Raw genomic sequence first — 18,200 nt, 5'->3', positions numbered from 1 at the left:
CTTTGCCCTTCCTTTGAGCCAGAAAGATTAAAAACAAATTCCCCTTAACCAGTGAGCTCAGACTGGAACAGACCAAGTTATTTAGGGAGCAGCTCCTCCCTAATTTCATAAATACATGTATCAACAAATCTGGTAAAAATTGCAGATGTTGTCTTTTGTAAAGAAAAGCCTCTTATTTATCCCTTTACTGGCAATAAATCCCCTCCCAGCTCATACTCAGGAGACACCCAGAGACAAATGAGAAGTTGGGGAAACTTCTCTCATCACAAATTTCTGAATGAAGAGCCCAGGAAAACAGCCATGCTGTACAAGAACCACCCTTGCTGGAAATAAGGCTCTTGGCCCAAAAACAACAACTGAGTTTTATCCCATTTTCCCAGATAATTCTGGGGGAAAAAATTGTTCTGAACCTGCTCAGTCCCTGTGCCAGCCCTACTGCAATGGCACTGTGTTCCCTACCCTGGCCTGGGAACGTGCTCCACCAACTGCAGCTTCTTGTGCCACCAGAGGCTGTTGTGGCAGCTCCTCCATCCACTTGTGTAGTTGCTGCTCCTGGCTTCTGAGCCAGGAAGAACTTGTCCAAACTCCAAAGGTATTCCAAAAGGAAGTTGTACTTTTTAATTCCTTCTCCTCAATAGACACAGCATGAAATTCGTCTCCCCACACCCTCCACATTTCTCCTTCCTTTCTTCTGTATTCATTCACCTACCAACCCTTCTCAGGCATGTACAATTTCATAACACCTGCTGCTGTATTCACAGAAATCAGTTCTAGGAAAATACAATAGCCTACTGTTCAACAGAAACTCTGTGCTTTGTTCTTCTGGGTTTTTTTTTTTATTTTTATTAAGAAACCAAGATTACTTTTAAAGGAACAATTTGTTTCAAGCAATCATTTTCAACTGAAATGCTGTAGATAATTATTTGCACAGCAGTGGCCTTTATGGGACCAAGATATGAGCCAGAAAATGTCTCTGTTACTAAGCAGGTTGGCTTCCAGGGGATATAAAAGCATATTTCTTACCCCCTGCAAGACTGTAGCAGATAACACTGATGGAAGATTCCTGCTTTGCATGAAGATGTGGGAAGAGTTTCTGCTTTTAGTAAACAAGTTTTGTGTGCACAAAACCCATTTAAGCTGACTTTGCAGAAAAGACAGGCTTTGGTAAGGTTTAACTCACATCAACTTTCACAGGATATTAAACACCTCTCAAGGACTGATCCAAGTCCCATCTGATAAGAATGAATGCTGGACTCAGCTTGCAGTGCCAACATCTGGTGCTTTTCATTGTTTTCATTAAATACATTACATTCCAAGGGGAAAAAAAAACCAAAAAAAAGGAAAAAAAACCCTCACAATTTAAGAATCATTACACTCATGTCATTTCTGTACCTTGCTACAATGCATTGTTTGTTCTCATTATTGCTTTGGAAGCCAACACAGAGTCACTTTATCTAATCAGCACTTCCAAGGGACTCTGTGATAGAGGACCTGGAAGCAGTTCTTAATTGGCACTCAAGCTGTACTGAGAGATGGGAGAAAAAGTACTTGCAAAAGCAAAAAAAAAAAGTTATTAAAACCAGCTCCTTTTTCTTCTCTTTCCTGGTTTTGTATGAAAGTTAAATTCCCATGCTGTTCATCTTCTGTCCTCTGCACCTCTGGAAGCCAGTGGCCAATATCCATCAACCTGGAGGGGCAAGAGAGAGTGCAGCCTGAAGGAGGTTTATAATCTTGTAACTTCCAATAAAAAAGTGTTTTGAGTAGAGAAGACTTAAGTTATTGCTCTCAGAAAAGCAAAGAGCTGTTGTGCAAAACCAGGTCTAGCCCAACTTCACCACTCATTTTCCTCTGCATGGTAGGGAAGAGACCAGGGGATAGTGGATGCAGAACAGCTGGGATTGAAGCACTCCTTTGCTCCTCTGTTCACAGAGGAGCTTATATTGTTCTTCTGAAGTAGCCTGTGATTTTGTTTCTTTCATTTAAAAGTGTCAGGGATGACTCTTTCCTGATTCCAGTGAGGATATGATTTTGTGCATTAAGTTAGGCTTATTAAGAGCTGCTTGAGGGATTTCACAGGCTGGATCTTCAGCACAAATAGCTTTTCCAAAAAAACCCAAGAATCTTCACTTTTATCCATCTCTTCCTAACAATCTTCTAACAACATCAACACCAAGAAGATCCCTCTTCACTCACTGAGCTCTCTCAAGTTCACTTTCCTTAAGCAGTCCCCAGCAAGATTTGCATTTCTAGTGTTAAAAAATACAAAGAGAAAAATGGAGAGAGACTTCCCTTCCTGCAATCGTTCTCATCCTCCCTGGCATTTTCAGACAGCTTCATCAGTTTATATTTGTGGATGACCCAGTGGCAGAGGCAGCCCTGCAGTGTCCCACCCCCTTGCAGGTCATTTGCACTCACAGACTCACACAGAGCATCCACAGTAATTCTGTGCACAAGAGACAAGAATAGTGCAAAAACCAACTCCATGAGATTATTATTTCTCAATGGTTCTAGTGTCTGAAATGATGTTATTAAAGTTACATTTTCCAGTCAATCTGGCAATTTCTCTTATTAAGCAGCATAGAGTGTACTGGGGACAGTCCAACACTAAGCTAGAAAGATGAAATATTGCTGATATATTGATTGTGTTATCTGAAGAAACTAACTTTCAAGAGTAAAAGTTCAAGAGGAATAAGATACATTTTCAGACTGATCTTTCATGGAAATTATCGAAGTTAGCAATTGTAATATAGTGAGAAATTACCAATAAAGTCTAGCATCATTTCCAAGGAAGAATGCTTCACTAGATACAACTGGATTTATTAATCTAAGCAGCAGGCAGCAGTAAATCCTAGCTGGCAAGGGAATCAATTCTCCCTATTAACTCCATGTAAGCTTCCAAACTCTTTCTTAAATATGGAGGTGGATAAGAAATGCAGCCTGCTGAATCCAAACCCTGAGGACTTACCTTCTTTCAAGCTCCAAATGCCATGCTAAGTGACTGTGGAGTAAAATCAAATAATAAAAGACAGCTCTATTGTGGATTTTCAATCAAATGAAATTAAGTACTGTCAGTTTATTAGACTTTAGCACTCAAATCACTGGTGCCACCAAAGTCTACAGGCCACTATTACTTACTTCTTTAAAAACCCTGGAGTCAGTCAAAAAAAAGGAAAACAAGATTTTCTTTAATGAAAATCATCATGAATGTTTTCACTGCAGAGGGTTTGGCTCCAAGCTGCCTTCCCATTAAGGCAGCTTGTCAAAAGCTACACCCTAGCAGGAACAGCTTTTATTTTTTTGATATATCAATAGTTGAAGCCAAACTCATTATCAATATCCATATTAAAATATATTTCATCTTGGTGTCTTGTTGGGGTTTTTACTGTCTAACCTAATGCCGGCGTTGGACTCACAGAGGTCCAGGGAGAAGACAGGGAGCCAGGACTCAGGGGCCATTGGCAGTGCCAAGAGCTGGGCATACTCATGCACAGCCTGGGTGGGAACATGAAGCACAAAGCAACAGCTTGGGGGTGACAGAACAGGGAGAAGTCAGGACTTCCATCTTCTGAAGTGGAGATCAATTTGCTGCAGTGATAGTGATAGTAAATTCTTGCACCTATTTTGCTTTTTACAAACTCTCCTTTGATCCCTATTATGATTGCTTTAAAAACGGTACTTGTTGTCTTTCATCCTCCGAGATCTTACAAAAGAACTGTTAAATCAAGAGGCTGCTAACTTTCCAGGGAGCAGAGGAGTTTAAGAAGTACAAGGTAGGACTGTACTGAAGAGAAGGGAGAAGGCAATCTGGTCTGGTGTGTGAGCCTGGCAGGAGAGCACAGAACCCTTCAGGGCAGAGCTAGAGAGGCAGAGTTTGAGAAGGGAAGCTATAGATGCATCCTAGATGTTGGAACATGTGCATGTCCTCTCTTTCCACTGAATGCAAAGAATTTACCACCTGGACACTGTGTTACAGAATGTCTTGGCATGATGGATGGACATCTTTCTCAGAAGCATTTGGCAGCCCTTAGGCAATTCAGAGGATGGTTCACAGGAGCTAAGCTCTTTGACCTGTATTATGCAGCGAGTGAGACTAGATGTTGAATGGCTCAGTCACAACCCAGTCTTACAAAAAAAACCCAAAACAAAACAGGTGAAGGTGCCATTCGGGATTAAATTGGCTGAAAAGAAATATCACAGTTCAGTGAAAGGGTAATTTTTGCCCATAATAAATATTTTCTGCAGTTTTGACCAGCTCAAAGCTGAAGATCCCACCTCAAATGAAGCAGAAGGATACATCAATATTACTGCAGCAGAGACAAAAAGCAATGACTGTCAGGGTTCCCTGAGCTACATTTTTTGTAGTGAAAAGACATTTAATTTCAAACAGAGGAAAACTGGAATACCCGCTTCCCAATATATACCTGGATAGGAAGTAAAAAAACAGAACATGAGTTCTGAAATAGAAGCAGGAGTAATGAAAACTATCACTGGATATCCTGGAGTTTGTAAATTAGGAGCTTGAGACAACAGTTTTTAATTCTGGGCTTTGCTACAGACAGATAACTTTTCCCAGTTCAGCAGGCAAATTGTCAAGAGCAAATCTCTTGTGACAAGCAGCAGCAAAGCAAAGGAAAAACCATTGGATTCTTCACCAGACAGGGAAGATGAGGTGGCAAAAAGACATTGTGCCAACATTCAACCTCGTAATCCTTTACAAAGAGGGACTTAGCTACAGTTTTGACGCCTTTTTTTTGTTTAACTTCTATAAGACTTTAAAGAGAGTCCTTGTTACAAAAGTAAATTATGTGCCCCAAAGAGCACATGCAAAATTTTAGCACCTCTAAACTTAGAGCAATCTATGTGGAGACCAACTGAAGAAAGGTAAAGCAAGCTTAAGGAAACCTTTTAAAAACACAGCTCCTTAGATGAGTTGGGAAAAGCCCCTTCTTTTTGCTTCTGGAAAAGCAAATCACATCTTGCTTCCCTGCTGATCTCATCAGTTTGACATAAGCAACACTCGTACCAGCAAGATATAACAAGGGGTGCAAGGGGAGCCCAGGAGGGCTTTTTCAAGGAAGGTCACCCTACCACATATCCAGGTTAGCACCCTGTCTCTGCTCCCAATTACAAGTCTGCTCTGACTCAGAGGAAAGGCACAGAAAATTAAATGAAGGATCAAATCTGGGAGATTTACAGCAGCAGTTCAAGAGGTGGCTGAGATTGATACAGGTCCATGTGTGGTATGTGTCAATCTCAGTGCCAACAGCAATAAGAAAACCCTTGCAAACCACAGGAAAACAAAAACAGCAGAACAAAACAAAACAAAAGAAAAGAAAAAGAGCACTGGCAAATCAGGCAACAGAAGAGGTGCATTTCAGGGCAGTAACATTTAATAAAAGCATGAGCTTGGGATCAAGGTGTGAAGTGAGCAAATAGATTCAGGTAAAACTTATCTCCAACAGCTTTTTGCATCATCCCATGGGCCAGTGCACTAAGGCATCTCACAGCCAGGTCTGCCAGCAATAGGGTGATGCCCCAGCTGGAGCCCCCAGCTCACAGGGCAGTCCCCAAGGTTTGGGAACCTATTTTAGCACTGCAAAGATAGCTGATGCTGCAGGAAGGTGACATCACAGAGGAAGACATTTAATGCAGTAGGTGGCAAATCAGGTGATTTATCCCAGATTTGCACTGCATTTTGATGCAAAGTGCTTAAAAGCCAGTGGGAGTCAAAAATTCAGGAAGAAATTCTAGACAGCATTAACTATTTTAAAAGAAAGATTTCTGGCACCCCACTTAGACTTGTTTCCAGCTTATCCATGAAGCTCTGCTAAACCTTACTAAGACTTAATTCCCATAAATGTGATTCTCCCTCAGTGTTCAGCTAAGTAGCAATGTTTCAAAAAAAGTAAATACCAAATCGTGGGAGTTGGATTATTCATTCATGTGGTAAAAGCCATAATATATTAATACATACAGATGTTCCCACTTCAGGACTGATCTAAACATATGTAGATTTTAGACTCTGACACACAAACCATCTCTTATGCAATGGCCCATGTATGAGCCCAGGCTGATTTATCCTAGACTGTGTCAGAAGGATTCACAAGAGCTGTGTGAGAGATGGAATAAGCTTATAGCTAAATGACTAAAGAAAGAGTAAGCAAGAACCTCACTTAAAATGAAAGGAAGGAGGGAGAAGGAGAGAAATCGAAGAGTCAGGGAATATCAGATTTAGCAGGACAGCAAGATGAAATATGAAAGTTCCAAAGCTCCAAGTGATTTGATGTTGGAACTGGTGCAGCCTGATCTCATCAAACCAGCTGTTAAAAATTTGCCTGAATTGCCCATTAAATCTTGCTTTCAACAAGCTCAGCTCTTGTGTTTGCCCCCTTCTTGCTTCCCATTAAGCCTTGACTTGGCTTCAGACTCTGCCAACCTCTCAGCCTCCAAACAGGCTGATGTCAAAGATCAGCACAGCACCACTTCAATGAAAGTAAGCATCTGTTCAGTATGAAAGATGGATGAGACCCTGCTCCAGCAGAGTTATTAATGTATTCCAGCTGTTCCCCATGGCTGCCTTAATGCAAACTGCTGTGCTGGTTTCCAGTTGCTTTATATCACACAGGTGAAATAAAACAGGTGGAGAACCCAGTCTCAACTTCAGCCAGCACAAGAATTCACGAAAGACACAGAAACTCCTGGTGAAATTCAGAACAAAATGCTGCAAGCTGTGCTCTGTGACCCTCTGAAAAGCTCACAAAGATGTTTGTTGTGAGTGCCTGTAAGCCAAGACAACTTTGAGATTTTCACATGGAAATCCTGCTCTGTGAAGAATTCATGCCCCATAGTTCTGTGGGTCAGTTTTCCCTTGACCTATTTTGAAACCCAAAACCATGGCAATCAAAGAATTAGCCAGGAACAAGGTATGGCCACAAAGAGCCTCAGGCTGGGAAATGGGGACACTGGTTAAAACAGCAATTGCAATTTGGTGAGAGTCCCAGCTCTCCCAACCATCACAAATGCCAGAGGGACAGGCAGACTCATGCCTAGGACTGAGGAAAAGTCAGTTTTGCCTTGCCCCAGGCAGACACCTGCTCCCCTTTGAACAAGGGAGGGGAACCTGGATAAGAAGGGGAGAGGCACAGGAGTCTCCCAGGGCTGGGCTGACCAGCCCCAGCAGCACAGCTCCAGCTGCACCCCAAACCTGCCCTCTCCCCACACACCACAACCCGAGGCCAGGCAGGTGTGCAGCAGAATGAGGCCATACATCTGAAAAGATACAACACACACCTGAATGGTTGCTGCTGGGAGTTTTAAAGCTTACAGATAATAGGAAGTAGCAATGAGCTCAGGAAAATTCAGGTGTAGCTAAAGACTGCAGAGTCTTGGGAAGAGAGAAGATGCATGTGACAGCCTTTCTCCAGGCAGGAGCACAGACCATTAAATGTAATGCTTCACATTATGCTTCCAAATACCCACTTAATTTTGATTCAACAAGGCACTTGTGCTAATAAAAATTAAAACCAGCAGGTTCTGCAGAGTGTATAATGGATGTGTGGAAGAACTGCATGTGCAGGTATATCTAAAATTAACTATGAATACTAAACCTGACTACTTTCCAAGTCTGGAGAAGTCTGGGGAGCACTGCAACCACTTGGATGCCAGTCCTTGGCAGGGTGCTGTGCAAGTGCCCATCCAGCCCCTCACCTCACCAGGGGTCCTCAGGATTGTGGGGGAGCATCCCTGCACCAGATATCTCCCATTCCCACCTCTCTAACCTCCAGATGGATTCTGGATTCTCCAAAAGCAAATACTGCCAAAAGTTTACCTCTTGCCACTGCATGCCATAACCAAAAGCAGCAGCTGATGATACATTTCCACCAGTTTCACACAAGTATGGATGTCTGTGTGTCCACACTGCTGCAGGAGAGCTGAGTGTGTGCTCAGGGAGGTGAGGGGGAAGAGATTGTCTCAGAGAATGTCAGATACAGCAGGTCCATTTAATGACTAAACACACATGACTGTTTGCTTATAAAACACAGTGTCACATAAATCTGCTAGGAGCTAATTGCCTATTATAGCTCATGACGCTGCTGGAGTCAGCTGCTGAATTATAAAGGGTCCTATACAAAGGAGGGAAAGCCAGTGGAGCTCTGCTCGCCCGCCTCCACCACAGTTTCCAAACATTTTGTTTTCCAGTTCCTGTAAGGTGAATGCTTATCCCCCCTCTCAGTGATGGGGCCCCTCTGCCAAGCTCGCTTGAGTGAAAAGATTTGGGATAAATTGAAATATAAGGGGGAAGAGGAGTTTCTTTGATTCTTTTTTGAAATTATTATTATTATTATTATTAATAACAAAACTTTCTCTGTTGTCTCAAGCCTTTTGTCCAGCCTCACAAATCACAGCACCTGTCTCTCAACTGTCTCTGCAGCCAGCCTGGAGCTGGGTGGTTTTGCCACCACCTTGACAGCAGCAGTCACCTCCCATGGCCTGGCTACAGCAGCAAGGGGATAATGGACCACAGAGTGACACCTGGGCTTGGAGGGAAATAGGAAGCAATGAGTGAATGAAGTAATGAGCACCCTCTGTCTCTGAGCTCTTCTAACTTCACTCTGATTTTAACTCCACAGGTACAAGATTTACAAGTCACCTGGGCTGTCTGATCCAGATCTGCACATCCTTGAGCATCTTCCCACTGATTCCAGGCATAGCTCTGTGGCTCTAACCCAGGACCCCATGTAGTCCATTCCTACCTCAGACTCACATCCCCCTGATTCCCCTGCATGGCTTCACTGCTGCAGAGGCATCAGCTGAGGCTGAACCTGCAGAGATGGTGCCCCAAAATCCCCCCTGCTCCTGGGGGCTGCTGGGCTGCAGATCGGAGGCATTCTAGGGGCAGGAGCAGCAGAGCACAGCATCTCATGGCAGGAAGGAACAGGATCTCTTTACACAGTGGGTAGTATGGGAAATGCATTACATTATTGAAAGAAAAAAACCCTTAGCAAAACACATACCTTCATCTGATGCCAAGAGTTTAATCCTACCCAAATGGCACCACATTCCATAAAGAAATTATCCTCTATAAATCACTGGGCAGGAGCAGGCCATTTCCCTTACATTTCAGGGTGAAGGATTCACTGCAGTAAGGACCCTGTATGGATCAGCCATCATGCCCACAAGGGAAAAGGAGGAAACCTCCACTGAAATCTGATGGAGAAGCAAATTTATTGCTGCAACATCTCCACCATGTGGGCTGGTGGTACAACAGTGGGGAATGCTGGAGGTCTGACTCAGACCCTCATCATTTGTATGGTCATGTATGTGGTTGCTCAAAGACTGAGGAGCAGATCCATGACTGAAGTTGGCTATTTGGCTGGAAAAGCAGATGTCTGGAGCTGTGCCATCCCACCCTCAGCCTCAGGTGAGAGCTCCCATAGGGCAGGGGCTGAGAGTGCTGCACCTCTGGGCTCCCCACGTACTGAGATGGCTCTGAGGAGGGACAGAACTTGGAAGGGAAGAAGTTCCAAATGAGTTAGTTTACTCAATCTCTGCAAGCAACCTAAAACATGACCTCCAAAACAGAAGCACACACCAGATCAGGGACCTACATCCCTACTTGGGGAAAGAGGAAGATGCAATGATGCAGAAGGATGCAACAAGTCCTGTTTCCATCCACACACCTGGCAGCAGGGAGCCAGATCATCCTCTTTCCAGCACAAGTTCTTGCCTCCCAGGACAAAAGCATGTTTATGCTTTTGAAACTGCTCCCCAGACCTTCTCACCAATGCTGACCTGAGCCAGGTCTTGCCTCAAAGCTTCATTACGATAAACCACAAAAGTGTTGATTATATATTAAGGCCGGAAGTTGGAGTACTGCTGGGAGGAAAACCACAATGCCTTCACCTTGCTAACATGAACCTGCACAGTAAGAAACAGATCAGTTGTGAGGAGCGATGAAGTGGATCATCTCTTCCTGGATCATCCCTCAGCTACACTAAATAATTTACAGGGCCATTTTGGGACTGACATGCAAAGCAGTTTAACAGTGATTTAACAAAAAAGTATGAGATTCCATCTTTTCATCATTTCCAGGTGTTGAGATCAATTTACTTCACAGCAATTTTAATTTCTGGGCCTTTCTTTTCCCTCCTCCCCACAAAACCTGCAGCTGCCAACTATGCTGGCATCTACAGCAGCTAGGAAACAAATTTCCCTGTGAAGCAAATTCTTCCAGGATGAATTGAATGAAGGCAGAGCTCATAATTGCACATTACTGAAAACATTTCTGATAAAAAATGGGGAGATATTTTTATCCACATCTCCAGTTGAAAATTGCTGGGAAAGATGCTTTTGAAAAGCCATCATCTCCAAGCATGTAATTATCAGATCCTTGAACAAAAACACACGGTCAAAGGAAAAAAAAAAAAATACTTCCATTGAAATAAAAAAATCGGGGGTGGCAATTGTTAGGAATGGAGGGAGAGAAATTCTTCATCCTGTGTGATTTTGCACATTTCAAGTTACTAGACTGATTTATAAATCCACAGATTAATAAACTTGGTGGCTAAGAACATCAAGCTCAGTTAGTAATTTTTTGTGGTTGTTGTTATAAACAGAATAATAATAATATAAGAAATAAAAAATCAGAAGCAGACTAGCAGTCAGACTGTCACAGACCCAGAATTTCCAAACACCCACACAAGCACGTTTGTCTTGAAACCAAATTCTGCCACCTTGAATAGGCAGGCGTACAATGACCTGGGGGCCCCATCCTATCAAGGCTTAAGACCATGCCTACCCTGATGGGATTACTCACATGCTAAAATTTATGCAGTAGCTGAACCGACAGCTGAAAAGAGCCTTAAATGTTCTTATGCCTGGTAGCATTTCATTGTCAATTGATGAACATTGCTAAATATTTTTTTTGCTCTACTTTTTCCTCTCCAACTCTGCATTAGCATATCTTTCTAATTATTATTACTTGTTAGATTTAATTGTTGCTTTTATTTGCAACACCTACACATGCCTACACATAAAAGCAGAGGTGCTCTTCCCTCCAAGTTGCCCAATACCTTTTTCTAACCTTCTGGGTAAAATTCCATGATTTCCATTCTTCAGTTAGGTGGATAATATCACAAGCAGTAAACATTGACATCCGCACACAATCAATTTTAACAGTCCATTTTCAAAAGAAATCAAATCCTACATGCTCTAACTTATGCAAGCACTTTGGCAGTGCAGTTACCCTTGGCTTCCATGGATTAATAAAACAGAACAAACATCATAAAGAGCAATGATCCTAGATATAAAGCCAAAAGCAAGACTTGACACACCACATGAAACTCAGTCCCCTTCTGTGGGTCTCTCTAAGCCAGAGTGAACCTCTTCCAGTGGCAACGAAATTTTCTTAAGGAGGGTGGCAAGGAGGTTAATGCCTGGGCTGGAAACTGGGCTCCAACATTTAACACTGGAGAGAAAACCTCTATAAGAGTTGTTCAACTGACACTGTGGACCAATATTTGTAGCAAATCTCCCTGGCCTTTGCACTGAAAAACATCCCTCTCATACTCATCCCTCTTTATACTGGAGGAGAAAAACTGAATTTAAAAAATTGTTTCTATAGGCCATGAAAAGCTGTAGGATATTACTTTCATCTGTTTTCTTCTATAAAAGAGCAATTTCAGTAGAATGGGTAATCTCTAGAAAAGAGCAAGAATTCATTTTGACAGCACAGATCAGCTCATTTATACTTAAAATTTTAGTCAACAAAACTTTAGAGACCTGATGACCAAAGTCCTAAAGCCATCAGGAGGTATCCATAGGAACCTAGGGAGGAGGGGGTAAGAGATCACAAGGCTGAAGAATAAAATGCAATGTTCAGTTTAAAAAAACCAAACCAAAACAACATGCTACCAGAGTGGGGGCGAGAGAATGACAAATCCATCACCCTCTCTTTCAGTTCCTGGAGCTGACTGTGTGTGAGCTGTTAACACCAAATGAGGAGGACTAACTGCAAACCTGGATCTACCACAAATAAGTCATGCCCACTCAATTGCTTTCCACATGAGAGTAACATTTCTGGATAGACAGAAAAGGCAAGTTGCTATATCGCAATTTTAGAAACGCTTCTGACACTGTTTCACATGCTATTTTTGTAAGTATGTTTGGGAAGCAGGATACAGATGATTATGAAGTGTATGCAAAACTGATTGGAAAACCACACACTGAGAAAATTCATCAGTTGTTCACAATCAGGAGGGAAAGATGTATTAAATGAAGTTCTGTGAGGACCCTCCAGCAGCCTGGTATGGTTCCAAGTTTTCTCTTAATGACCTGGATGGTTGCAGAGATATTATTAAGTTTACTGACAGCCACAAGGCATGAGGGACTGGAAGCAGGCTGGGAAGTAAATTTTGAACCCAGAATGACTCATACATGAAAGGACAGATGTACAATTTGGTAGAGGGGCATGCAAGTTACCATACCCAGGCAGGAAAAATCTAATGAATGAAGGATGGGGAAAAACTATCAAAGTGACAGCAAGGACTCTTCAGATACTGTGGGCTGCAAACTAAATGTAAATCCACAGTGCCATGTCATATGCAAGAACAGCTAACACCCTGCTATAAGCAAGGTGGGTATAGTCTACAAAATCTGTGAAATCATCCTTTTATTTTACTCAGCACTGATAAAGGCCTTGGCTTGAATGCAGTCCCCAGGCTTGGGAACCACAGCTCAACAACAATGTGACCCAGCTGGAGTTCATTCAGGCTGAATTGGTGCAGGCTGGTCAGACATCTGCAAGACCACAACTTCTGAGGCTGGGGGGAGAGATGAGTTGTCTATGCTAAAAAGAAGAGAGGGAGGAGGAAAAAAAGTATTATTACTCTCTTCAGATATTTGGACATGATGCACAGAGGGAAAGGAGTAATCTGTCATCTGTGTTAGGATGGAATATAAAGGCACTGAAATTACAAGTAAGCAAAGCTTTTCCTTAATATTTCAGAGTACTGAATTAATTTGAGCTGATGCACTGTTCACAGATTGGATATATTCAAATGCAATGTGGATGGGTGGTATCACAGGTATGGCCGATACTATCTCAAGGCAGAGGAATAGCACAAACTCTCACTGCCCACTTTTGGCTCAAGGAAATTAAGATCAATGATTCAGGCCCAGAGATGTTTGTCTTGGTACACACACCCCAGTTAGTTTTTCTCTTAATCTTTCATTTGGCTGCAACTGAGGAAAAGCTGACAAGTGACGTAAGCAGCCTGATGAGCAGGACTTATATTAAATAGCACTATTGTGATGAATTCTTCAATAACAAAGATAAAATCTTTCTTCCTAGGAGATTTATCTATGAAGATTTCCTCCTGTCTTATTCTTGCTCCTCACATTAGTTTTCTATCCCTTTCAGGCATGTTTTTTTCTATTCTTTCCCCTGCTTATTTGGCAAGCAGAGAGAGTACACAGGGGAGCTGATCTCTTGAAAACTGAGAACAGGAAGAGGCAGAGATCTATTAACAGGTCTCTTTTTCTGGCCATTCCCATCCTGCAATAAAGGGTGTAGTTTGCCAGTCTCAAGAAAGGACAGGAAATTCTGCTCTCCTTGGTCTGCAGAGAGTCCATCTCATGCTAAAAGCATGGCTTCTAATGGCAACAAAAAACTCCACACCTAAAACCAAACAACAAACCCAAACAGAAAAGCACTGAACATCCTCACTCATCTACGATCTTTATTCTTCCTTTGCCTTCTATACGAATTGTATTTTTAAAAAAGCAAAAATAATTAAGTCACCCAAATGAATACATCTGAAAGACAAATGGTCCTCTGAAGTGTCTGTGCTGTCCTCAATTAACATTTTACATGGGCTGGTTTGGGATGGGATCTTCAGTGGGTGACTTGGAGCAGCACAAAGGAGATTCAGTGAGTTCTGTTGCTCTGCCCATTTCTGCAGTGATCCTGCAGTAAGGACTAACTGAATGTGAAGTTTGCTAGAGCAAAACACAGAGGATGTTCCTGGACTTCAGAAAGGCCATAAAGGATTTCAGGGAAGTCCTCCAACAGCAGGATTACAAAGGCTCTTGTGGAAATACAATCACCCTGCTAACAGCAGAACCACTCACTCTAAATAGAAAATAAACACCACCTCCCATAAAACATCACTGCTACTTTGAGTTTTCTGACCCTTCCATTCTGAAGGACACACAAAATCTCTCTATGATTAAAATGTCCCATAAAAAAATGTCTGAAAGCAACTGACAGAAAGAAAAGAAATCACCAATACCCTAATGGTGGTGGGCCCTAAAAGCACTTCTGAAATGTTTGGGTGCTTCTTTGAAACAATCCATTTGGTTTTGTGTATTCCACTTAAAATGCTAAAATGAGTGGTAAGATTGCAATTCCCTTCATTGCTTCCATTTTAGATTTCCAGAAAGCTTTCCCATGAAAGCCATGATCTGGGTCCTCAGGAGCACCACAAGCATAAGCTGTGAGGGTCTGACACCAGGGTAAAAAGGCTTCCTTTCCTACCCACCCAGTGACTGCACCATTCCCTTGTACATGACACAACATTGGCCCAAGATTCTTGAGAAATGTTTGGGGCTGACATCAGGAAAATTTCTCATTTGATCACCCAGGATCCAGACATCACCATTTGCAACAACACAGCCATCTTGAAGCACCAGATGTCTCTGGTGTCATATTGGAAAGGCTTCACAAATGACCCCCTCTGTGGCTGGTGGCACCAAGGAGGCCCCTCGAGCACACTCAGTGTCAGCCACCTCCAAACCAGGGCCCAGGTCCTGGCTCAACCCCAAGAGCAGTGTGAGATTCTGCCAAGTTGTCTTTTGATCTTTCCATGGAACAAGTACATTCCTGCCAAGTCACACGCCCAGACTCCCTCAGCCTATCAGGACTCATTAACGTGTCTCTGGCAGCTTCAAATTAAGCCCCCAAAATGCTTCTTGCTGTGCTGGTACAGTAGGTGGACATTGCCTCCAGTCACTATCTGTAGGATTAGGCAACACACCCAGGCTAAGATGCTTTCCACCTGGTTTATCTTACCCTCAGATTTAGGGAGGGAAAACAATTTTCTTAAATTAGGTTCATGCTTTAGGGCTTCTTGATGCCAAGGAGAGGACGAAGTCAGTCTCGCTGCATCACTTCAGGCAGTGCAAAATGATTCAGAAACCATAAATTACCTCTGTACTTCCAACTCCAATGTCTTTGCTTTCAGAAGGGAAATGCTTGCATCAGAGTGGAAGACAAGCTCCATGCAGCACATTCAGCTGCAACAAGCAGAGCTACAGCATGCAACAAAGTACCTGAATATTGCACTCAGCTAGAAATATAAGAGCCTGTCCATCCTGGAAAGACTCAGGCTGGAATTTGATGCCTGCCCTTTGTAAAGGTGCCCTTCTACACTCATCTATCTACTCTTTTGTAGAAATGAAATAGATTTTTTTTTATACTCCACAGTGACAGTGAACTTGTATCTAAAGCAGGGGTTAGCAGCTCATTGAAATGGCAGATTTCCAGCAGGAGCTGAAATATTTATTAGACAAGGTAATAGTGGATTATACAGGAGGGGGGGCAATGGCAGTGATCCCACCACATTCAGCAGAGCCCTTCTCCCCTCTTCCTTCCCAGCCCCCTAATCACTACTGCTGAATGCCCAGACCATTCACACACTGAGCCTGGAAAATAAGGAGCTACATTTAGATTTTGTTTTTTAAAAAGCCAAAACAGCTGTAAAGGCTCCACAATATCTGATGTGCCATACAAACAGCCCCTGTGACTGCCAATCTTCCAGGTGGAGAAGGAGAAGGCAGTCTGAAGGGTACTCTCCAGTGGTCACAGGGAGAAATTCTTTACAGAGAAGCCGAGAAATATTTCGCAAATCAAAGTACTTAAGTTTGCATGCAACGGTTTGGACTTGTAAAACCGCTTTGAAAGTAGTACATGAAACTGTTCACGATAATAAAGATGCTTAAAGAAAATCAGATTAAACAAAAGTTAACTACTGGACAAGGGCGAAAAAAAAAATACAGACAAGGCTCACTCACCAAAGTCTGACTGCAAATCCTTTTTCAGTCCACAAAGCATGTCTGCTGTTATCTATCAAATCATTCAACTAATTGTAAGAGCCGCTCGGTTTTCTCTCCCTGCCTGCGCTGGAACCGCTTCCCGGGCTGCCTCCCGCCGCCGAGCGCGGCTGCAGCGCACACGCGGCTCCCGCACCGCCCGGCAGCGAGATCGAGCACCAATGTCCGGGGCTCTCCAGTTTGCGAGGACTCAGAAATGTGGCAATCCTTTAGGAAGAAATACCTTTACACGGCTGTTTAACGTGCGGCTCGCCAGTCCTGTGTAGAAATAGGAAAATTAAGCGTATGGGTTTTTTAACGAGGTCCTAAAAATCCGGCGCTAGTTCTCTCGGCTCCACTGTCCATCAGGCATTGCCAAGCAAAAGTTGGAAGCGCAGTGATTAACCGGAACAGCTGGTAGAAGGGGAGGCAGCCACTGAACCCTGACGCTCCGGCAGATGCAGCAAATGTCGAGCGAGCACTTCATTCCCGGCGGAATTGCACCCCGCGCCCCGCCGGCGGAGAGCGGGCATCATCCCGTGGAGATGTGCTGGCCCCTTCCTGCCCGAGCCCCTCCGAGGTTTTCATGGGCATTTCAGGCGGGGCGTGGGGGAATAAAAAAAAGGCATAGACGGGAGGGGGGCGGGCAGGCAGTGCTGCGGCGGAGGCAGCGCTGCCCCCGCGCCAGAACTTGGCCGGCAGCGGAGCCGCGCAGCAGCCCCCGAGTTGCAGCTGCAGTTGCAGCAGCAGCAGCAGCGGGGCTGAGCACAAGAAGAGGCTGCGACTGCAGTGTTGCCTGACACACTTTCCTCTCCCCCACCCCCTCTTGGCAAGTGCTTGCAGAGCCTCCAGCACCTTTCAAGGCAATGTCAAGCTGCTGTCAAAGCATTACAGTGCCTCCCAAACACACACACACACGGTGCTCGTAAGGGAATATGAGGCTGCAGCCTTGTGTCCTCCCTACAGCGTTTGCTGAGAACTCGGTTTAACCTTTCCTTAGGAAGGGCGGAGGAACCAGCACGGGCAGAAGTCATGCAAGTCCTGTGTTGAGATCTTGGCGAGAGGAGGCTTTGAGGGCAGTGCTGGGACCCAGCTGGTCACAGGGAGTTTGGCCCTCCAGGACAAGATGCTGCATGGCTTCCCTCAAAACTGCTGGCCCTGCACTGTGGGTAGGGAAAGGGCACTGGCCTAGGAAGAAATGGTTGCAGTAAACCAGAGTCTCCTTCTTTTACTACTAAAATAGAAAAGTTGGCTGACTTGTGTTGAAGATCCAGAGCATGCAGGGTATGCCAACACCCTGGCCATGGGGCTATAAGGATGTGCACAGGGTCAGATCCTGCCTCCAGCACTCTGCAGGTCCCCTTCTCGGCCAAGCTGTGAGATGCAAACTGTGCTAACCAGCTCATGGCAGCATTCTCCATAGTCACCCTATTCCCTTGAGAACTACTGTCATCTATAACAGCAAGATTATACCCACAAACAGCAAAGAGAGATCAAGACGAGCATGGACTAAGGCACAAAAGGCATCTACATTTTGTAGAGGATCCCTCATTTTGTATGAGGGCCCAGTCATGGTTGAGACTGCTACTAGATTTGTCTGAAAGTAGCCAAGAGGTCACAAATTTAGAAGGAAACTCATGGAAAGGCAGCAAGGTTAAGCCTTGTTTCCTTAGGAAAGAAATCAGGATAAATCAAGAGGAACTAAACACATCTGAATGCACCAGCAGGAAATTTTTACAGACCTGGGGGCCCTAACTATGTGTGGAGGAGGATAACTGGGTTTCAGCCTAAAGCCAGAGCTCTTGTTCAGATTGAAATGCAGCAGCATCTCTATTGTGGTTCAAATTCAGCTGTTTCATGAGAGGATAACTTCTACAAAAGCAATAAAATCACTAAGTAATAAAAAAACTACTTACAAAAGAGATATTTTGGTCCATAATTTGTTTAAAAGAAGTTATTCAGTCTGACAATAGACTTAATTAGTAATTGAGGCAAAATTTATAATTAGAAATCTTTTCACACAGCTATTAATGCTTTTGCTGCAGAGAAATTTCATCTTAAAGGAGAAAACATTACCAGTTGCACCACAAATACAAGAAGCTGTTAATTTG

The 18,200-nt window shown here is 43.5% G+C and overlaps 1 protein-coding gene across 6 annotated transcripts in view; it reads right to left on the bottom strand.

Annotated features, from left to right (window-relative positions):
* GRIP2 (glutamate receptor interacting protein 2) overlaps positions 1-18,200 on the bottom strand; it is a 248,392-nt gene that overhangs the window by 65,086 nt on the left and 165,106 nt on the right. Inside the window, exon 1 of one of the 6 annotated variants that reach the window (XM_071439566.1) lies at positions 16,072-16,842. The exons of the other annotated variants lie outside the window; for them this stretch is intronic. Coding sequence (XP_071295667.1) covers positions 16,072-16,111 — 40 coding nt within the window. The 5' untranslated portion in view covers positions 16,112-16,842. Of the gene's footprint in view, positions 1-16,071; positions 16,843-18,200 lie in introns of those variants that run through there. 6 annotated transcript variants of the gene reach the window in all.

This window comes from Agelaius tricolor, unplaced genomic scaffold (assembly GCF_023055355.1).
Source record: "Agelaius tricolor isolate 1412-34295 unplaced genomic scaffold, bAgeTri1.0.p SCAF_14, whole genome shotgun sequence".
NCBI lineage: Eukaryota > Metazoa > Chordata > Aves > Passeriformes > Icteridae > Agelaius > Agelaius tricolor.
Note: the sequence above shows the minus strand (reverse complement) of the source record. Positions and strands in the feature narration are given on the sequence as shown.